This window comes from Neophocaena asiaeorientalis, unplaced genomic scaffold (assembly GCF_003031525.2).
Source record: "Neophocaena asiaeorientalis asiaeorientalis breed wild unplaced genomic scaffold, Neophocaena_asiaeorientalis_V1.1 scaffold115, whole genome shotgun sequence".
Classification (NCBI taxonomy): Eukaryota; Metazoa; Chordata; class Mammalia; order Artiodactyla; family Phocoenidae; genus Neophocaena; species Neophocaena asiaeorientalis.
In genome coordinates this window covers 486,148-509,663 of record NW_020173132.1, presented here as the reverse complement: position 1 = coordinate 509,663, position 23,516 = coordinate 486,148, and the positions used below count along the sequence as shown (strand labels likewise).

General features: G+C 42.0%; 1 protein-coding gene across 1 annotated transcript in view; it reads right to left on the bottom strand.

Annotated features, from left to right (window-relative positions):
- The window catches only part of DDX60 (DExD/H-box helicase 60), an 82,078-nt gene that overhangs the window by 44,843 nt on the left and 13,719 nt on the right, over positions 1-23,516 (bottom strand). Inside the window, exons 9-17 of the mRNA XM_024744114.1 lie at positions 16,267-16,408; positions 15,150-15,305; positions 12,280-12,385; positions 11,712-11,827; positions 10,070-10,230; positions 6,087-6,339; positions 3,872-4,038; positions 3,171-3,329; positions 1,423-1,572 (exon numbers count right to left, since the gene is read on the bottom strand). Coding sequence (XP_024599882.1) covers positions 1,423-1,572; positions 3,171-3,329; positions 3,872-4,038; positions 6,087-6,339; positions 10,070-10,230; positions 11,712-11,827; positions 12,280-12,385; positions 15,150-15,305; positions 16,267-16,408 — 1,410 coding nt within the window. The remainder of the gene's footprint in view (positions 1-1,422; positions 1,573-3,170; positions 3,330-3,871; positions 4,039-6,086; positions 6,340-10,069; positions 10,231-11,711; positions 11,828-12,279; positions 12,386-15,149; positions 15,306-16,266; positions 16,409-23,516) is intronic.

Here is a 23,516-nt window from a genome sequence, read left to right as displayed (position 1 = left end):
CCCAGAAATCATATGGAAAGGCTCCCCAATCAGTGATCACAGAAATGCAGATTTATTATGAGATGGAAATTTTTACCTAGCAGTATGGCAAAAAATGTTTAAAGATCATACGAATGTTGGAAAAAAATAAGAGGATATATATACTTCCATATACTGTCAGAGGGAATAAAAATGGATTTAAACTTTTAGAAGAGTAATTTGGCTTCTAAAACCTTTGGGTTCTAAAACTTTTAGAAGAGGAATATGTATTGTGTTGAATTACCAATTCCACCTCCAGTAAGCTTCATTTTTCTTGATATATTTCATTAATTTCCTGCTATGAACACTTACTGCTTTCGTAACCATGAAAAACGAAAAAGTTACAATCAAAACTAAAGTGCTAATTTCAACTAATCATGTTGGTCAGTCTGGTTCTGAGCCCGATCCCAAGTCACTCAACGCCACATTTTCCTAGAAACTAAAATGGAATGAGATCTCATTTTAATCTGTAGAATCAAAGTTATCCCAAGTAAATCTGCCTTTCTTAAGAGTAATCGCATTAAAAACAAGGGGTTGTAAATGAGGATATGCAAACTTATACTTCCTGTAAATCAGCCTTTCTCCTAAATGACAGGTTACACTTTCTGTATTTAAGCTTGGCATTAGGTGGTTCCAGCCATAAAAGAAATATGGCAAAACAACCTGGCATGAGAAACACATCAGGCACTGACACCCAAGAGCAGACAGGATGCATCCCATCAAGGGCAGACGCAACGCGGGGTTCCTAAAGACTCAACGTTGCCCGACATAGTCGGGATGCTTCTCTCAGTTCGAGCAAAAAGCTGAATGACAAGATCACAGGACCAGACCTCTGCCTCACAGTGTTCTAAGGGAAGTATTACTTTGGCCTCTCAGACTGGAAGGAGAAAATGCAGGTTAGAAAATAAAGTGAGATGCGTGGAAACAGAACAGGCTGGTGGTTGGCTAGGGTGGGGCTAAGGGCGGGGAGAACAGGTGAGGGTGGTCAAAAGGTACAAAGTTCCAGTTATAAGATAAATAAGTCTGGGGATGTAACAGTGACTATTGTTAACAATACGGTATTGTGTACCTGACAGTTTCTAAGAGAGCAGATCTTAAAAGTTCTCATCACAAGGAAACACAAAATGTTTAACTATATGAGGTGATTCACGATTCATGTTCACTAGAATTATAGGGGTGATCATTTAACAATACATACAAATATTGACCATTATGCTGTACACACGAAACTAACAGGTTACACATCCATTTTATCTCAATAAAAGTGGAAAAAAATAAATTGCGAAAAAAAATAAAGAGAGCTAGATCTACCACATGACTACAGGCATTAAACTAAAAGAGGAGGTTCGGGAGTGAAAGAGAAAATGTAAGTCACTTGAACAACCCCCCAGCCCCCAGACCTACCTTGGTGGGGGCCACGTACACGACCACCCCATCGTCGCCCTCCCGTAGCACCTTCTCCATGCAGTAGTAGGAGGCGTAGGTCTTCCCTGAGGACGTGGGGGCCACTATGACCGCAGACTCATTCTTGTCCACGACATCCAAGAGCTCTCGCTGCAGGGTCAGAGCACCGTTGTGTCAGAGCCACGAGAAGCACGTTAGCAAAACAAATACCTTAAGACACTTCCAGCATAATTCTCTGAGCTGCAAAGGAGTGGCTGCGAGTTGAAAACACACCAAAAGATACACGGGAACTTGTGAAGAACTCACGGCCTCTCCCAGAAGAGAGAATTGCAGCACTTTTGAGCGTCTGGAGGTGGGTTTGTGTGTGAAAAATGCAGAGAGGGCCTGAACAAAATATCTTGTCTTTGGGTAGATATTCTTTCTGATTACTTGTCATTGACTAAGCGCATGACGGCTCTGAGAAATGAAGATCTAAGAGTATGTATTTTTGTAAGGGTGAAACAGTAGCTGAACAGAAAACAAAAAAATCAAGGATTAATCATTTTACTACTTATCTTGTACTTTCTAAATAGAAGGATGCCAGCCCCTACTTTGGAGGGCATGTGGGACCTTCATTAAAACAGACTCCCGGGACTCCCCTGGTGGCGCAGTGGTTGAGAGCCCGCCTGCCGACGCAGGGGACACGGGTTCGTGCCCCGGTCCGGGAAGATCCCACATGCCGCGGAGCGGCTGGGCCCGTGAGCCATGGCCGCTGAGCCTGCGCGTCCAGAGCCTGTGCTCCGCAACGGGAGAGGCCACAACAGTGAGAGGCCCGCGTAACACACACACACACAAAAACAGACTCTCATCCATTTAGCCTATGCTTTTATTCATTAAAATGAGGACTAGTGAAAGGATCATTAGCCTGTGTGATGGGCAGAAGATGGAAAAGCCCCCCAAAGCCCCATCCTGCACACTCTCTGAATCCTGGTCCACTCTGGGCCACACCTCAGAGCAAAGGCGACATCAGAAGAAGCGCAGCGGAGGCAGGCGTAGATACCTGGAGGGCCCTTAGCTGCTTCGTGTTCTGCACTTCAGGAAGGAAGGACCTGGTCCCCCTGCCCCAGAACAGCAGGCAGGGAGTTTCTGAGGCACTCCAGCATCATCAACACAAGGACGATAAAGTCAGATTCTGATAAGACCATCTGTTAGACTGAACCTCTGAAATGGCATTTTCATAGCCAAACATGTTTAACTGATAAGGTTCGAGGCAATTTCATAAGGTTGAATCAATGCAGAAACGCACCCTTTTATTCCTAATTTTCTAGCCATCAATATTAATTTTACACTTATTTATAGAAAAGTAGCTACTATGGTCACGGGTACAGGCTGTAAATATCTAAACAACTGTCTCTACTGTTTAAACTCCTTGAATGTCTCTGTCACATTTTACATAGGATATCCTGCAGACACAGGGAAGCCTCCATAATGATACAGTCGGATGACAAAGACAGAACTTCAAATATATATGTGTGACTCCATCAGAGTACCTCCAAGAAAATGGTCCATTTATGAAAAATGGATGATATGAAAAATTCACTTTCTTTAAATGGGAAAAAGTCTACATTTGACATTTCCCATGACAATTTTAAATAAGATGACTCAACATGAAGAACTTCATGCCAGATGTGCTATGTGGAATCATGAGAAGCTCCTGAGATCAGATTTAATAATGAAATACAAAAATGTTTCTTTCATCCAGTCATTACCTGCCAGGTGTCAGGAATAAAGTCCTGGACTCTGGGGTCTGGATCTTTCCTCTCATCTCGTACCAAATACTGGCCCATGTACTGCAGCTGAAACCGAGCCGGCCCAATGCCAACTGAGTATTTGTTCTTCTTCTTCTCCTTCACGTCATTTTCTGTGACCTACAGGAGTTTACAAGCCCATTTTGAAAGTGATTGTAAATCACAACATCCTTTAAATGATTAAAAATATTTTTTAAAATAAAATAACTGAAAACTAATTTTTACGAGAAAAGCATTTTACCATCTTTCAAAGTTTGCAATATTTATTGAAGAAATCTCTTACCACCCAAATCATTATCTTAACTAAGAGTAAATAGCACACATCAAGATCTTCAGATATCCATCACGGCACTTGAGCTACAATCTGATATCAAGACAACTGAACAGTCGCAATATAGTTTTTAAATGTTTTGCTAGAATTAAACACAGGATTAGTTTTAAGGGTCTGCAGAGACTACCTGGCATTTTTGTCCAGAGAAGCTTTTGTAAAATTTTCTAATTCTAGGTTACTTCAAGTTGGGGGAGCTGGATTACTAATAATGATTATGAACTTGTAATAAATATTTTCAGTGAAAAAAAAACCCAGGTAACTGTGCTTATAAGACACTTGAGGTGCACCTAATAATTACTCTACCAGAATGGAGCTATTCTGAAAACATTACCTGCGCTGGATGCAAAGTACTTGCCAACTCCTCAAATCCTAAGTACCTAAGGCATCTGGCTATGAGTTGCCGATCTGCCTCTTGCAAAAGTTCTGGGTATTTTTCCATCACGGAGTAGATCCTTTTCATCATTTGAACAGCTATACTTAAATCTTTTGTGGTTTCACCTTGGTAAAGAATAAACAGCAAAACTGTTATAAAGGCCATCAAAAATAATAAATGTTTGATTGTCCAAGATTATTCACTCAGGCTATTAACATGACCCAATGAAATTCACTGTCTTACTTAGCATTAATGGAGGTTTTGGAATACAGAAAACTCAATAAAATGAAAGTGCAACTAAACACATTCCGACGTCTCTGTGGATAACTGAGATGTAGCTCTGTAAGTGTCGGGGGGAAAAGGACAATCTTGTAGCTCATGATAGAAATAAGATCACTAAAGCCCAAGTTGGTCTAAGTTCTAAGGAATACAAATCTTTCCATGTCTTCTCTACTATGTTCAAAGAAAAATGTCCAGATGAGTCTAAATATCTGGTTAAAAACCTGGGCTTCCCTGGTGGCGCAGTGGTTGAGAGTCCGCCTGCCGATGCAGGGGACACGGGTTTGCACCCCGGTCCGGGAAGATCCCACATGCCGCGGAGCGGCTGGGCCCGTGAGCCATGGCCGCGGAGCCTGCGCGTCCGCAGCCTGTGCTCCGCAACGGGAGAGGCCACAACAGTGAGAGGCCCGCGTACCGCAAAAAAAAAAAAAAACTTGGCAACATTTATTGAACCCTAATGGTGACCAGAGATAAGAGTCTGGTGTAATCACTGGAGCCTTTAAATTCAATCAGTCTGTTACACCTACCAGATCCAAACCTCGCTAACCCCTGTCCATTTCTTTATAGTCACTTACATCCTTTCTAGTCCCCCTCACGGTTGGTCTTTTCATACTTCACACGTTAGGGCAGTTTTGATTCGCCCTTTCTTCCAATCAACCTACATTTTATCTATTTAACAAATATTACCAAACACATAGTGATGCTATAAAGGCTACAAAAGAAACGTAAGCCACTGTTAATCCTGATCTCTCTCAGGGCAACGGCAAATCCTGACACAACATCTTAGAGAGACCCACAGAGGCCAAGTCTTATGCTTCTCACTGGGATGAAATCCTCAGCGAAGTCTGTCGTTGCAGGGGCAGACTGAAGTTTGTAGAATGACGGGGTAAGGGGGAGAAGAACCCCCAGTGACCCCGTGTTCAACGGATTCAAGTGTGGAGACGACCAAGACAGACAGGTCAACGAGGTGTACTCGGAAGTACTGTCTGGAGGCATGCTGGCCCCTCATCATCTCACCTGCCATCAACTTACACGTCTCTATCCAGCCATGTTTCTCTCTTACCTGCCTCTTCCTGCCTCTTTTCTTTTCTACTATCTATTGTAGCAGTTGTAAAGTAGAGCACATGGAAACCACAGCAACTTCTGGAAGAACTCAGCATGCCAGGTGAACATGATCCGAGTTTTGCCCAGAAAGAAAATGCTCACGCTTCAGATGTCAGAGATGAACGACAGACTCTCCCTGGGACCTCGCCATCTGTGGGTCCCCTTAACGAGGCCCACAACTCTCTAAGTGGTTGTTGGTAAACTCTGACTGGGAATTGATTTGAATATTTTTATCGGAGTGTAGTTGACTTACATTGTTGTGTTAATTTCTGCTATACAGCAAAGTGATTCAGTTATACATACACATTCTTTTTCATATTCTTTTCCAATAGTTCCCTGTGCTCTACAGTAGGACCTTGTTGTTTATCCATCCTCTATGTACTAGTTTGCATCTGCTAATCCCAAACTCCCAATCCTCCCCTCCCCCTCTCCTTGGCAACCACAAGTCTGATCTCTATGTCTGCATGTCTGTTTCTGTTTCGTAGGTAAGTTCATTAGTGTCATATTTTAGATCCCACATGTAAGTGATAAGGAATTGATTTGAATTTGCTTATGAATGTGCTGTATCTTTGCTACTGGGGCCCCCTTTGAGACTTCACTGCTCATTGATAAAATAGAGGCAGTAGTACTTAGAGGACTTCTCCAAGGACAAAATCAGATAATGCATCGAAGGCTTCCCTAAGCCTTCTAACAGACTTCCAGTTAATAAATAACAGTTATCATCATTAGATTTTTATTCTTTTCCAATGTATTCAAACAAACAAATCAACAGGAACTCACAGCCACATACCTTCACCACGGCAATGTTCTTTCCACGCTCTCAAGCAGGCAGTAATCCCCACCATTTCAACTCGAAATTTCACTGAGCTACTTTTACATGATTTCAAAAACTCTTCTAGGTTCTTTATTCCAGAGTTTAAATTCTCTTTCATTTCCTCCTCAATAGAAAAGGACAGAACATTCCATTTTTTCTCTTCTTTTTCTTCCTCCTTGGCAAATAGCCTCTCCTTATTCTCTCTAGTAATTTTTTCAGCCTTGGTCTCCTGCCCCAAAAAAGAAGGAAACATGTCATAAAACAAGTTGGAAATAGTCCAAGATGCCATTGCATGAATGAGACAATAGTTTTAAGTGTATATTGATTATTTTGAACGGCATCCCATTCTTGACAAGGCACAATCTTCATTTCAGTGTCTGTTTCTTAACGCTGAAGCCTCTGTGAATTGAAATCTTTGGACAATCCAACTTAATGACTATAAAGCCTCTGTGCAGATAATTTTTCCAGATTTCTAAGTGGTGTAGGTTATAAATTGAAGAGTAAATGTAATACAATCAGAAACACCAGGACCCTGGTTTTTCTGTCTCCTGATCTCTCAGGAATTGGTTTTCCTCTTTCATTCCCCATGGTCACCTCTCTACCCCAACTTGTGCTTCTAGATATTTCTTCCACAAAGCCTTGCTCAACTCTCCCAGCCTGAGTACGTATTCCTCCCCTGCCCGGACGTCTCTCTATCAAATGCTCATCACATGCAATGCAGTTGTGATTTTCCTTGTCATGAGACAGGAACGTGCCAGAGTTGTTGGTGTGTCCCAAGCACAGCACAAGTTCATCCTCTTTTACGGGTGAATGAGGAAGGGGCAGGTAGGAAGGAACATCGTAAATAAACCGGTTTGCTCTGTCTAGACAAGCATTTCCAACCAACTCACACACAATATAGACCCACTCCTACTACCCTTTTACCTACTTGACTTATTAATGTGCAAAGAAAATTAGAGAACTGTTGTATCCATAAGAGAACACTGACAAACCTTCCATTATTCTGCTTAGTCATGAAACTCGTATCTAAACTTTGCCTTTAACGAAGTCAATTTTCATTGTCATCACCCTCTCAGTATTTAATTCGAATCACCGGAGCTTCTCCAATGTTTCAACTTCCCAAATGTCCTGTCCTGTCCTGCGATAACTCGGCGTGGTTCTGTCTCAGTTAGGACAAGAACAAGCCCTGGCTCTTTGCCAGGTACAGTGGGTTTGTTTTAGCTTGAAGTGTTGCTGGAAGAGCACATTTACACTGTGCTGAGGTTGTTTAATCTCCACGAGATAATTTACTTAATTTCCAATAATGTAGAAGATAAAAAAAACATGAGACTTTTTTCAGTCTTTATACCTTACACTAGGTAATTAGAATTTTTGCCAACCTTCTATTTTATAACCTCTCTCTCGAAAAAAAATAACTATACAAAAGAAGCTTTTCAGTAAATAAAAAAGGAATAGTTGTAATTGGATGGTCTCACTAAAGATCAAATTGGCTGTGAAAATAAAAAGGAGGTTGTCGCCACGAGGAGAAAAACAAGGACCACCAAGCTGGACCTGAGGTGGCTGCTTGTTGACTATTAAAGCAAAAGTCCTCATGTCTGCTCAAATATTTTTTTAACTTTAGGTATAATTGAAAAATTGTAGGATATTGAAAGTGTACATCACAGTGGCTTGATATACATGTACATTGTGGAAGGGTTCTCCCCACTGAGTTAATTAACCCACTCATCAACTCACATATTTATCTTTTGGGGGAGGAGGGGAGGGGAGAATATTTAAAATCTACTCTCTTAGCAAATTCAATGATATGATGTAGGGTTATCCACTCTAGTCACCATGTTTCTCCTCTCTGTTTCTATGAGTTCGACCTTTTTTTTCTTTTGGATTCCACGTGTAAGTTACACCACGCAGTACCTGCCTTGTCTATCTGACCTACATCACTTAGCACCTCTAGGTTCAACCACGCTGTCACAAATGGCAGAATTTCCTCCTTGTAACTGAATAATATTCCAATATATATATAGACCACATCTTCTTTATCCATTCATCCCTTGCTGGATGCTTACATTGTTTCCGTATCTTGGCTGCTGTGAATAATACTGTAATGAACATGGGAGTGCAGAGATCTCTTCTACATCCTGTTTCCTTTTCTGGGATAAATACCAGAAATGGGAATGCAGGACTATATAGTAGTTTTATTTTTAATATTTGGAGGAAATATACCATTTTCCATAGTGGCTGCACCAATTTACATTTCCACCAACAGTGCACAAGGGCTCCCTTTTCTCCACATCCTGGCCAACACTTGTTGTTTTTTGCCCTTTTGATGATGGCCATTCTGACAGGTGTGAGTCGATATCTCATTGTGGCTTTGATTTGATTTCCCCTATGACTAGTGACGTTGAGCATCTTCTCATGTGCCTGTTAGCCATCTGCATGTCTTCTTTGGAAAAATATCCATTTAGTTACTCTGCCTACTTTTTAATCAGATTGTTCTAATTTTTGCTATTGAGTTGTATGAGTTTTTTGTCTATTTTAGATAGCAACCCCTTATCAAATATATGATTTGCAAATATTTTCTCCCATTTTGTAGTTAGTTGCCTATTCATTTATTTGATGGTTTCCTCTGCTATGAAGAATCTTCTTAGTTTGATACAATCTCACTTGTCTATTTTTGCTTTTGTTACCTTTGCCATTGGTGTCAAATCCAAAAAATCATCACCAAGACCAATGTTAAGGAGCTTACGGCTTATGCTTTCTTCTAGGACTTTTACAGTTTCAGGTCTTGAAGTCTTTGATCCATTCTGAGTTAATTCTTGTGTATAGTATAAGATAGGGTTCCAAGCCTCGTTCTTTTGCATGTTGCTGTCCAGGTTTCCCAACACCATTTATTGAAGAGGCTGTCTTTTCTCCATTGTATATTCTTACCTCCTTTGTCATAAATTAATTGACCATACATGCTTGAGTTTATTTCTGGGCTCTCTATTCAGTTCCATTGACCCATGTACCTGTTTTTATGCCAATACCATACTGTTTTGATTACTATAACTTTGTAATATAGCTTGAAATCAGGGAGTGTGATGCCTGTAAGATTGTTTTGGCTATTCAGGGTGTTTTATGGCTCCATACAAATTTTAGGATTGTTTGCTCTATTTCTGTGGAAAATGCCATTGGAATTTTGATAGGGATTGCATTAAATCTATAGATTGCACTGGGCAGTGAGGACATTTTAACAATATTCTTTCTTCCAATCCATGAGCGCAGAATATCTTTCCATTTATTTGTATCCTCTTCAATTTCTTTCATCACTGTCTTGTAGTTTTCAATGTACTGTAACCTCCTTGGTTAAATTTATTCCTAGGTATTTTATTCTCTTTGATGCAATTGTAATCGGGATTGTTTTCTTAATTTCTGCTCCTGATAGTTCATCATTAGTGTATAGAAACACAACAGATTTTTGTATATTGATTTTGTATCCTGTGACTTTACTGAATTCATTTATTAGTTCTGACAGTTTTTTGGTGGGGTTTTTATATAATATAATGTCATCTGCAAACAGGCAGTGTTACTTCTTCCTTTCCAATGTAGATGCCTTTTATTTCTTTTACTTGCCTAACTGCTCTGGCTAAAATTTCCAGTCCTATGTTGAACACAATTGGTGAGACTGGGCATCCTTGTCTTGTTCCTGATCTTAGAGAAAAAGTTTTCAGGTTTTCAGCTTTATCATTATATAATGACCTTCTATCTCCCTTATCACAGTCTTTGTATTAAAGTCTATTTTCTATGGTATAAGTATAGCTACCCCTGCTTTCTTTTGGTTTCCATTTGCATGGAGTATCTTTCTCATCCCTTTACTTTTCTAAAAACGTAGCATGGAAAGCAACTATCAAAGGGATTGAACAAATAACAATAAAGAACAATGAAAAGTAGAAAAAAAAATTGATAGAATGAACGTAACCTACCTGTATCTTTTTGCTCTTGGGTTCACAGAAATTCTTCCTTGGCTTGATAGCTTGAGGTACAACAAATTTTGAAGTGACTGATTCTAATGACTTCCCATAAAATTGTTGAAAACGATGATACGTTTGCACAGATCTAAGATGACGAGGATCTCTAGATTTTTCTGGAAAAGAAAAGGCTTAAAATGCAACACTACTACATATTTTCAACAGCGTTCTCACTAATCCCTCACACCATCCCACACACACGCGCACTTTTCTTTTTAGTTTGGAACAGTAACTTAGGCTGATCACTTTCGTTAAAGAAGGAATCTTAAATCACACCATATCTTGTCCACAGAATGATTCCTTACTTTATTTAAAGGATGCAAGGGACAAAACACTCTTTTATTGTACACCTCTCAAAGCAAATATCAAGATGCTACAAAGAATGAGAGATTCTGGGCATTACTTCTGTTTTGTGCCCTGTGAATGAAGTTAAGAAGGGGGAAGGTAGGGCTTCCCTGGTGGCGCAGTGGTTGAGAGTCCACTGCCAACGCAGGGGACATGGGTTCAAGCCCTGGTCTGGGAAGATCCCACGTGCTGCGGAGCAACTAAGCCCGTGCACCACAACGAAGACTAGCCCCTGCTCGCCGCAACGAGAGAAAGCCCGCACGCAGCAACTGAGACCCAATGCAGCCAAAAATATAAATAAATTAATTAATTTTAAAAAAAAGAAGGGGGAAGGTTAAGGCCAAATCAGGAAGATGTCCATCTAGGGTATCATGCTTCTTGTATCACTTGACAGAAAAATCCTTACTCCAGACCATGGCCACAGAGCCAAGAACTTGGCAGCTCATAAAGACTCACTGTGGAAAACTCCAATGACACAGGAAATCCCAACACTCAAGGTATGACTTACTCCCATCCCCAGAGAAAACTACAGCACTCACTTCAAGGGATTGTTAAGCAGGCTGATTTTTCTATATCTGTATCTACATATGTAAATCAAACGGCTCCGAAGGATGTTAATGATTGATCTAAAAACTCCCTTGTATTTTTCAGGATATTAGTGGCTGTTTCTAACAGCAGGCTGGGAAGTGTTCCGTGGGAACATGCTTACTAGGTCCACTCTGAGATTCTTCTGAAGGTAAGTTCTGTCCACGGGAAGCAGGGTGGGGGTGAGCATGGGGTAGACCAAAGAAGACAAGGGATGAGCCGGGGAAAAGGGTCCCTAAGTCAGTCTCGGCTAACTTGCTCTCAGGGGTGCCACAGCCTCCATCCCGAGCGCGAAGGTGGGTAAGCTGCTGCCCTTGTTATGGGTGACATGAAAGCCGCTGCAACTGCTTGCAAGCCTATAGCCTCAATATTCCTGCCATCAAGGAGCACACAGATGTCTTAAACTATAAACTGTCTTAGCTTAAACCAGCTTCTAACTTTTGTGGGACAAATGCCATCTCTCTGCACTTGCTCCTAAGACAGCTGTGTGCCCCTGTACACATGACGGTCAGCAAAGCGGGGCTCTTTCCTCACCCTCTTTACTGACATATATCTACATATCTTGTACATTATTGTTATCCAAGAAATAGAATAATTTTTCATTGTAACATAAAAGGCAGAAAGTGAAATCGATTTTAAGGTATTTCACCAGAATCGCAGAACTCACCATCAAACTGACCCTTTGTCCTGTCATAATCATCACTAAGGGGTCTGTGGGAATGCCAGTGCACAAGCTCATCAAATTCTTTCTGCTTGACCAGTGAAGTTACAATAGGATCATCGCTATGAGATGAAAAGAAATATAGGCACGTTTTAAACTGCGTGCCTCCAAATATAGCACAGCATAGATCTCATTTAAAAAAATTTTTTTTAAAAAAATCATAGCCACTTTTCCTCTTTCCGAGATATAATGTGGGTGATAGAATCCAAAGAGCAGTTTAATGGGGCTTCAGAACCCAGAATCCACCCCGTATCTCGTGCCATCGACATCAACAAATATTCATCCACTCATCCATTAATTACAAACACGCAGCTGGAATGATTTTACTCTAAGGTTAAAACTATGTTGATTTTTAAGCTAATTAGGATCACAAGACATTGGTAAGCTTGAAACTAAACTCATTATGTGTTACAAACACAGGTTACATCTAATATAACCTCTTTATAAATAATCTGTCCAACTTTGTAAAAGCTCTAATGAGTCATTCATCCATTCCACCCAGGGGCTCCCATACCTCGTTAGGAAAGGCAAATCTTTCAAAATGTCCCCGGCAAACTTATCAACCACCTGACATGACACTGGAATAAAACCCAAATTAGCCATCTTTTCCTTGGAGGTATCTGTAAAAAAGTAGTACGACAAGGTCAAATGTGAAACTTTCATACAGCAATGTTACATATCATTTTCTAAAATTTCACGTTTAAAAAAACATCATGTTTCATTGATCTTATTTATTTACGTTAAACAATTCTAGCCCTTCCCATAAAGCTATTTTCCACATTAAAACATTCTGGAACACGGCAGAATATAAAGAAATAGGCAGCAATTGGGCATGTAGGTAGGTAGATAGAAGGATAGATAGACGGATGGATGGATGGATGGATGAACAGATACACTGACAGAAAAACACCTATGTTTCCTATTTCAAATGTTTGTTCCTTTTCTTATTTCCTATTATGAAACAAGGAATTTAAATATGGAGGTCTCACTCAGAAATCTCATATATGCTTTGATAAAAATAAAAAAGAAGTAGGGGGAAAATACAGATGTCAATGAAACTATGTTACATCATTAGTCTTCTCTTACATCCTCCTTGATGTTATGCCCATGTACACCTACATATGATAGATGGATATCACACGTCACATACTGATCGTATACACAACAGCTGGCTAACAAATGCCCCTTTATCCAGTGTCTGGTTCATAATTCTAGGTGAGCTGCAATTGCTCTGCTCGGTATTTCCTTGACGTCCACCGTTCCTGCGTTTGCCTGAAACCTTCCTATGAGTCCCTACAACTCTCCCTGAGCGCTTTCTTCTTACAGGCTTGGGCGCAGCCAGAGTCCTCAGGATTTCACGCCCCCCGAGACTTGACGAAACTCACAAGGTAAATACCCCAGCTACCTTGCTCTTTGGGTAAGACATCTCCAAAGTGGTTTGCACACAGTTTTAGGATTCCCAGTAAAACTTACCTGTAGTTGCCCACGTGGAAACCTATGCATTAACACAGCCTGCACCGACTGTGTTTTCTTCCTGGTATTACCTAAGCACTCCCTTATTGGATCCTCCTGGGAACAATCAACTCCTTGCTCTCAAGCGTCTTTGTCTGGTGGAACTCATTCTGACATAATGAAAGGGGATATATATTCTTCCCCTGTACTCTGAAAAATACACTTGTATCAATACATCCCCAACCCCCCTTAGCTTTCTTCTTCTTCTTTTTTTTAAAATTTTAACATCTTTATTGGGGTATAACTGCTTTACAATGGTGTGTTAGTTTGCTTTATAACAAAGTGAATCAGTTATACATATACATCCCTTAGCTTTCTTTGTCACTTTCCATCTGGGGTCATTTTATTCTTCCTGAAATTCATGATATAGAAATGTCTCCAGTGACGACAGGATGATGGATAAATCAGCGTTTGTATTTTGAAAAATGTCTAAGCTTCTCATTTCTTAAAACTGTATTTTAAGAATAACATATGATTTCATTATGTTCTGACTTCTATAATGATATTTGGGAAAGTCTATTATTAGAGACTAATTTTTATTCCTTTGTAAGTAACTCTGGTCCTTTCAAGATATTTCGTTTTTACATTCTCTAATCCCCCTACATCGTGCCTAGTGTGTGTATTTGTACGTGTGCGTGTGCATACGTTTGCTTTGTCCCGCTCGGGACTCATCATATGCCCTGAGTGCGCAAATCCCTGTCTTTCATCGTCCAGGCAAACGCCAGCCACGGTCTCGTCAAATATGGCCCAATCTACACTGGCTTGGCCTCTCCTTCCAAATCTCCAAATGAATGAAAGATTAGACAGCTTCATTCTGTCTTCCATGTCTTTTAACATGTATTTTATCATTTTTTATCTCTATTTCTTTTGTTTGTTTTCCGGTTCTTTTAAAATTTCTCCAGCTTGAGATAGAACTGACATACAACCCTGTGTAAATTTAAGGTATGTAATGTGTTCATCACTATTGTACCTGTAGTTCTTTTGATCTATTTCTAGCTCACAAGTTCTCTCTTTAGCCAAATCCAATCAGCTTTTGAACCTATCCATTGACAGTCTTTTCATTTCAACAACTCTGAATATTTTAAAATGTGAAGATGTTTTCTATCATTTTGTTTTTCACGTTTCAAATTTCACGTTTTATTTCTTCAAGCATTTTTAAACACACATATAGTATATTCTACTTGTGATAATTACAAAATCTGAAATACTTAAGAGTTCTCGTTTTGCAGCTTACAGTTTGTCCGGGGGCTTATTTCTCTGCTGTTTATAAATTTGCATGTGCACTCGTATGTGGCAGAGAAGCCCTGTAAAATCAGGGTATGTGAGGATGTTCCTCTACAGAGAACACGCCAGATTCCTTTGATCGCTTGAAGGTTATTTTCCGGCTTAGAGTTGTCTTGACTCTGCTGACTGAGTACACTGAAACCCAGATTCTTAGGAGGGCAGACCGACAATTAGAAATTCTCAGAGTGACCCAGAGATCAGTCTCTCCCTTCACGTTTGGCTCCTGGAATTTCCCTCCTATTGTTTTGAGCTTACTTACGATTTTGTAAAAAGGTGTTTGGTGTCTCTTATCTAACTTTTCCATCATTACGCACAGGAGATTTTTCACTTGCTCTACACTTCAGATTGATAGAAATGGAAGTCACCGGCTTTCTTAAAAATTGGCAACAACGTCAGTTACAAGGAAAACACATCACTGTTCAAAATTATACTCAAAGGATTATCTCCCCAAGGATATGACAGTATAGGTCATTTTAAATGCATAGTACCTGAAAATTACTTATACTTGCAACGTTTAGTTACTGGTGCTTTCAAAACATTTTCAGAGGAACGATGCTTTTATTTCAAATTAATTTAGAGATTTATTACCTCTGATTGGTGATGGATCCTTTTTAAGAAAAGGAAATTGTTCTGTTCTCAGAGGAAATGGCTTTCCAACATCAAACTTTGTGACCAACTTTGATACAGTATCCCAGAGATGTTCATAATCTTTCATAATGCCGTTTCCCAAATTCAAATGTAGCCCTACATGAGTTCAAAGTAGTAAACACTGAAAGTCATTCACACATACACAGAAGCACACATTTTAACTAAATTCACAGAGCTCTGAAATACTTGTCAAACAGTGAAATTTTCTGTGACTGCCACACTGAACCTAGAGCCAAACGGTCCCTAGTGTTGACTGTGGGCCTGGAGACTTTAAAGTTTATCCTGTTTCCCTATTTGATAACTATTAACATTATAACTGCCTTAACTAACAATAACAGATGGTGAATATCTAACTATTCTTCAAGGTAACAAAAAATGTTATGTCACACATAACTTTATAATCAATAAAACAGAATAAAACTATGATTTTTCAAAAATGAGAAAGTTTGTAGAGGATTGCTAAATCTATTTGTAGCTAACTCATTCTAACAATTGCAATATGTAGGAACCAAATCTTAGAGGTCAAAGAAGCTTCAATAATGCTCAATCAGTTGTAGTTCTCTTAAAATGTCTTTTATTTTTCTTTGACTACGAATAAACAGCAGAAGATTTCTTCTAATAAAATTATTCAAAGAAAGAAAAATTAATTATATACAACAAATATATAAATCAGCTTTATCTTTGGAAAAACTTAAAATTCCCTAAATATCTAATAGTAGTACATGATTACATTAATTAGAGTAAATATTCTGAAAAATGTTCTGCGTATATTCAACTGAAAAATTCACCTGTTAAAATTATCTAGAAATGCCAAGTTCCCAAAGATGTATTTTTTCCAAAAATACTTGTGGAGTAATATTAAGTTAAAAATATTTTTAAATACAACATTCACTCTGATTGCAACTAACTAAAACTTATATACATGCATAAATAAATACCTGAAAGAAAATGACTGCTATATGTTGCAAGTACAGGAAAATAATTTTGAAGCTTTAAATCCTTTATAATGTTTATCTCTGGGTAAAGGCATAATTAATATAAGATACTAGGGTGGTACCTTGAACACTTTCATTTTCATAGTAAAATGCTATATTCTTCAATAAAAGCTCATCACTTAAGTCGGAAAGGTGAGTTAAATCCAGATTCCAAAATTCAAAAACGTCTATATTACTTAGGATGAAGTATTCACACCACTTTTTCTGAAATTGGAAATAAATACCAAGTTAGTGACAATTTTTACATTAGCAAGACCCTAGAAGACTTCAAACATCTCAATAATCCAACTGAAAGGCAAGTGGGGCTGGGCTTTTCCATTCTTACGGACGTGAGCCCTTCCAGGCTGGGTCATAATGAATGCGTCACACCTTGAAAGATTTAAAGTTAAAATAAAATCAGGCTGACCAAGAATGATTCAGCATAGTCCTTATTCCCAGTCACAGAAATCCGTACTTGACTCTTACAACTTTTCTCCCACAGATACAGGACTAGAGAAATACTTCTGCTTTCAAATGTGCCTCTGTTCTTTCCTCAGAGTTTAATGCTTCCAATGTTACTTTCAGGTCAAAACAGCATTTTAAAAAAGAGCATTTGATTGTTTAGGGGATCCTTCACAAAGATCCCCATCCACCTACATCCCTGGGCAGCTGTGTTCCCGCCTGTCACGGGCAGAATGTCTTCAGCGGCAGCACTGAGCTCAGAACAGGGCAACCGCGACTCAAGCAACCGCAGCGCACAAACCTGGTCATCCCTCTAGTCAGCGTTCGAGTTTGGGGAGCTGGGTTGAGAGGGAAAAATGGAGTCTTCTCTGCTCCACACACGATAACACACCCAGGCTCTCCAAACGTGAATAATCTCTTTATCTATATGGATGTGGAACTTTAACAGCGTTATCCAATAGAAGTGGAACGCAGGCAAGCTGCATACGTTACCTTAAACTTCCATATGTTTCTTAAACTTTTCTCACATTAAAAAAAAAAAAAAGCTGAAATTCATTTTATTTTATTCAACCCAACATACCCAAAATATTGTCATTTCAATGTGTAATCAATATAAAAATATTCACAGAATAGTTTACATGCTTTTCACACAAAGGTTATGAAATCTGATGTCTCTTTTAGACTTAGGCATGTTTCAAGTGCCTAATACCCAAGTGTGGCGATTGGCTCCTACCCTGGACGGCCCAGCTCTAACCAGGTGACTGAGGATGGCTGGATAGGGTTCCTGATGAGGTCACAGGTGTCAAAGAATCAGGAACCCGGTACCTAGGGTGGAGTTTTACCTACAAATAAAACACGAACGAGCTCTCTTCAGGGCCATAAAGCTGTGGTCCTCAAACTGCTGCAAAACCTCCCCTGGAAAGATTATTAAAGAGAAGACAGGGCTTCCCTGGTGGCGCAGTGGTTGGGAGTCCGCCTGACGATGCGGGGGACGCGGGTTCGTGCCCCGGTCCGGGAAGATCCCACATGCCGCGGAGCGGCTGGGCCCGTGAGCCATGGTCGCTGGGCCTACGCGTCCGGGGCCTGTGCTCCGCAACGGGAGAGGCCGCAACAGTGAGAGGCCCGCGTACAGCCAAAAAAAAAAAAAGAAGAAGAAAAAAGAAAAAAAAAAAAGAGAAGACAGCTTGCTAGGCAGCATCCCCAGAGGCTGATCCAGTAGGTCTGGGCGGAGCCCAAGAAACTGCATTTCTAACCTGTTCTTAGGATGCTATTGGTCAGGGGGCTGTACTTTGGGTACCACTGCCATGTAAGGGCTGTCCCCACCCCCGGGCCACAGAGCCTTTCCCATAACACCGCTGAGTAAACAGAAATATGCGAAAACAGGGCACCAAAGCTTCCTCGCTGGAGCCACTTCATCTGAGAGGTACCTCCATGTCATCCCCAAGTGTCAAGATTTGAGCCAACATGAAACTCTCTCTTCCACGTCCTGAGCTACCTTCCCCAGAAGCCTGAGGATATGCCCTTCACTGTGAACGTTTCAGAGGCTGAAATTAGGTTACGAACTTAGGCTTCTAGCTCCCAGGTGCTACCAAAGTGAAGCATGGAGAGGGGTGAAGACAGATCAAGGGGGGGCTCACCCAGGTGACAGTCAGCCCTCCCCACGTCGGGAGAGGAGAAGATGAGGAAGGGCACAGACTGGGAAGCTGGGCAGAGATGAAGGTGGACCTCGGCTTGGTCACTTATTAGCTGTGCTAATGGGCCCCGCAGCCTTTCTGAGCCCAAGTTTTCGTTAGTAAAATGAGGACAGAGGAGGAGTGATGAGTGATGTGTCTGAGTGAGGCAACAGAGGTCAAGGACACACACAGAATAAACGGTAGACCCTCCCACCACATCCAGCGGTCCACGCCATCCTAATTAAAGGTGATGTCTTCTACCAGCCAAAGCCACAAGGAATGTCCTGCAGGGCCATCTTAGAACATTCCATAAGGCAGAAAGATTTTGTAACGTTCTTTTCAACTTGTGCTCACCGTACATAAGAAATTGTTTATAAAACTCTCTATAAATGAGAAGTATACATTCAGAGCATTCCTTTAAATCTGTAAATCAACACCACAGTTAACACATTCATACTATTCAATAGTTGAGCACATGTAATTCAACCTCAATAAAGTTGACCAAAAATTAAGTATTTCTCAGAAATAAAATTACCACAGAGCACAATACTGTCGATGCTATAATGTGTTATTTCAGGATCTGACATGCTGTATCCAGAGGCTCAGCGCATTAAACTGGCACGACTTATATTAAAATGTCTGAAGTGAATTAAATGGGAACCAGGAATGGAGTCTTCATAAACCTTTTAATTAGCCACAGTCCACCTCTGCCTGACAGAGCCAAAAACGCCTAGAGCAAAGCTCCCCAGGGGGACCTGGGACCCAGGAAAATGCTTTCACTCGAGTGTCAGCAACCCCCGTGACACTGTGTCCACCACCTCACAAAACCGTTTAAAACTTCTGTCAGAGCAGTTGTGAATGTTCACAAGTATGACCCAGGTACGCATCGACGGACTTGTCTGCACCTGGGCTGCAGCTTGCATTTTCTAGACCAGTCATCTGGCACACGTGGCCCCAGGTCTCTCGGTGAGGCCACCGTCTCCCAGTCTCCATGCTGCCGACATGTCCTCTCTGTCACAGAGCCCGAAACCTCAGGGCGGACTCCATCATGCTGCCCACCCCACGCAGGGGACCCTTCACTTATTCTCCAACGGGGTCCCCTCCTCACTCACGGACACTCTATGGGAAGGGGGAGGGAGGCGCAGTGTGGGCAGAAGAAGACAGTGGTCTTTTCAATAATATTTGTTAAACATGCATCAGTGTACAGCAAGTCCCCTACATACGAACGAGTTCTATTCCAAGAGCTTGTTCGTCAGTCCAATTTGTTCGTAAGTCCAACAAAGTTAGCCTAGGTACCCAACTAACTCAGTCGGCTATATGGTATGTACTGTCATAGATTTATAATACTTTTCACACAAAGAATACATAAAAAACAAACACAGGATAGTAAAGAGCACAAAAGCGCACAACCACTTGTAGAGGAACCACGCACAGGACAATGCATGCCAGACACGTGAACTAACTTACGTGACTGGACGTGCGAACACACGTCCACATCTTTGAAAGTTCGAAACGTGAAGGTTTGTATGTAGGGAACTTACTGTATTATTCTTTTAAAAGCCAGGAATTTGGCTTTTGTTTTTCCAATCCCCAAAGTAAGGGCACCTGCCAGTCTAGCCGGAGGCCAGGCTTATGAGGGAGAGGTAGTGCAGAAAAGGGGTTTTCACAGACGTTCTTCACCTGATAGAATTCGGGGAGTCCATGAACTTGGGTCAGAAAATTACATTTTTATTTTTGCTAACCTGTGGCAAAATTTGTATTTTCTTCTGTTGCAAACCCAGACAAAATACCGTCCCTCCCAGGCAGTAGCTGGGATTGGGCACCAGTAGGGATCACAGATGTTTTCATTATAAGCACTGCAAACATATCGAGATATTGTTGACACTCACCATCCATTGAAAGTACGGTATTTATCTGATTATCTAATGTAGTAACAAAGAAGCACATGTGTTACTATATCACAAACGATACAGTTATAACATTTTATAACAGTATTTCACCATAACTGATTTCCCTAAGAACCTTATTTGAGGCATTTATATTATTCTGAGGAAGGGGCCATAGCATTCATCAGATAGCCACAGGGGCCCCAGAACAAAAAGGCTAAGAAGCCCTGAATAATTCCTTTTTGCCTGGTTCTGACACACCTGTCTGCTGAGGATGGAAAAGCGAGGAAGAGGGGACCACAGTGCAGATCGCGGCCTTTCCCGATGAACAAGCACCTCCCCTGCCACCTGGCTCCATGCATGGCTTGACCACAGGATGGAGAAGAGGGGGTGCTCTCGTCACTTCCGATCTATCCTCCTACCCCGGCCCAAAAGCCTGCCGCCATCCGTCTGCTCCATCTGGAAGCTCCTAGGTCCCCCACGTACCCAAATAACGATGACTTTCCTGCCTGGCGCAGCTTCACCAGCACCACAGATAACTTCAGCCTCCAAAAAGACGATACCATCGACATTTCTCAAATGTCTTGTATCCAGTGATCCCCCTCACCCCTCTGACCCAGGTCACATTCTCCCCAACATACCCATGCCTGCCACCACCAGGACCTGCTCTCCGTCCTTGCCTTGGTTTGGGCTCCCCCATGAAGCAGACTCCGAGCCTCAACTTTATGGAAAAGTACTAATTTGTGACTGCTCTCAAGAGGCGCCCGTGAGGGGATGCAGAAATGAGATGGGAAAGAAAAGAAAACCAGTAAGGACCATGTTGTCCAACCCATGACCCCTGTGAACAACCAGAGCTTAATTCCACTGGGGAATTCTGAGAGCGTAGAGCACGTTTCAGGGTTACCTGCCCCGACGTGTAAGGAAGCTGGGGTCTCCTGCACCCAGCCCTCACCTGCCGTCGGTGGGGCATTACACCCCAGCATTTCAGACCCAGAAGATCAAACCTTCAGGCAGAGAATGGCAGGCATTTACAGTAAGATGGGAAGTAAAGGAGAGGGAGAGACGGGCCAGGGAACGACAGTCTGTCTGCCTGCCAAGCCCCGAAGAGGGGTTCGTCACGCCCACCGCCGGCCCATCCTTCCAGCCCTGTGTAATGGCCATCACACTCCTTCACTGATCACACCAGGTCCCCCAGGTCAGCAGCCCCTCTGCTCTCCCCCTGCACGATAGGGTCCTTGTAGCTTGTCTCTGGTGCTTTGTTTCCTAGCCCAGCAATTGCACCACCCCCTCGCAAAGATACGGAAACCTCTTTTCCTGTCTTCTTTTCCATAAAATGGTACAAATCCACCAAGGGCGTCCGCCCCGCCTAAACTCTCTTGTTCCTTTCTGTACATATCATGCCATCAGCTGGCTTCCTTGTGCCTGCGGCCATGTGGTTAGGACCCACGGGGCACGGAAAAGTACATGATAACATACACGGGTGCCACTATAATTCTTTTGTCAAATATGTCAAGGGAAGCCTCCAAAGTACCAGGCAGGACAGGGTGGTATGTCCCTCTCAGTAGAGCTTACTCTCCCCCACCTCCAGTAAATATCTCCCACATATTTCACTGTTCTTACACTTCCGGGCCTGCTTCCTCGCCATGACTTTGAGCACATGACTTTGTCTCTACTTCACAGAGGAAATTCACACCAGCAAGCGGGAACCGTAAACAGACCCCACAACCTCCGTCACGGCCGATCTGTACCATTCTTTCTCTCTCTCCTGTAAGAACGGCCATACCCCTCCCTCCATAAAAGGGCATCCTCCACATGCCCGCCCCCTCACCTGACTCTCCCTGTATTTTCATCCCATCCTCTCTTAGTTTCCACGATCAGCATTTAGACATGCTCCATCTGTCATTTTAAAAGCGCTCTTTTTTAAGTTTTTATTTTATACTGGAGTATAGTTATTTACTCTGTTGTGTTAGTTTCAGGTGTACAGCAAAGTGATTCAGTTATACATATAAGTGTACACATATAAAAGAGTAGCCACTCATTTTTAGATTCTTTTCCTGTATACGTCATTACAGAATATCGGGTAGAGTTCTCTGTGCCACACAGAGGTCCTTATTAGTTATCTATTTTATATAGAGTAGTGTGGATATGTCGATCCCAATCTCCCAATTTATCCCTCCCGCCTTACACACCCTGGTAACCATAGGATTGTATTCTCTGTCTGTGAGTCTGTTTCTGTTTCGTAAATAAGTTCATTTGTATCATCTTTTTAGATTCCACATATAAGTGATATCACATGGTATTTGTCTCTCTCTGTCTGACTTACTTCACTCAGTATGACAATCTCTAGGTCCATCCACGTTGCTGCAAATAACATTATTTCATTCACTTTTAGGGCTGAGTGATATTCCATTGTACATGTGTGCCACATCTTCTTTATCCATTCCTCTGTTGATGGACATTTACGTTGATTCTATGTCTTGGCTGCAAAGCGCTCTCCATTGACCCAGGTGCCAGCTCTGCCCTTTGCCGTTCCCTTATTCTCAGGCTCTTACACAGAAAGTTTGCTCCACCGTTATGTTTTCCCTCGCACTCACCTCTGAATCACTGACGCTGACTTTCCTCCCCACCACTCTGCTCCCCTGCCTCTTGATTCCCAGCAGCAGTGAGCCCTGTGCCCTCAAACCCAGTGGACTGTGCTCAGTCCTTAACCCCCTACAGCTCTCGACACACCTGATCCTATTAGCCACGCCCACATTTGGAGACACGGTTCCCGTCTCTCAGAGCCATCCGTTCCCCTCTCTCCTCTCCGTCCATTTCAGCAGCTCCTTCCCAGCACCTCAGCCTATGTGGGACCACTGCACGATGGACTTTCTCGGGTCTCTGCCCCGGGCCCTCTTATCATCTCTCTCCCAACATAATTTCGTCCACTACATGAACATCCGTGGGCTGATGACTCCCAATCTTTACGTCCAACGCATCCCACTCTGCGGAGCTCCAAACCAGTTTTAACACAGCTCACCTGGCACCTCCACCTGGGTATGTCCTTGGACCCTCAAACGCACTCTTTCCAAAACTGAACACACGGCGGCCTCCACCAGTGTCCCGTGGACCATGGCACCCTCCCCTCCCCCTGGAGGCTCAAGAGGAGACTGTCCCCCCGACTCTTCCCTGCCCCCGCCGCTCACTCACTAATCCTGTCAACTCCACACCTCAAATCATGATCGACTGCCCACTGCTGTCCAGCCCTCTGCCCATGCCCTTGTCCCCAACATCAGCACCACTTCCAGGCACGGAGGTGACAGTCACCTAACT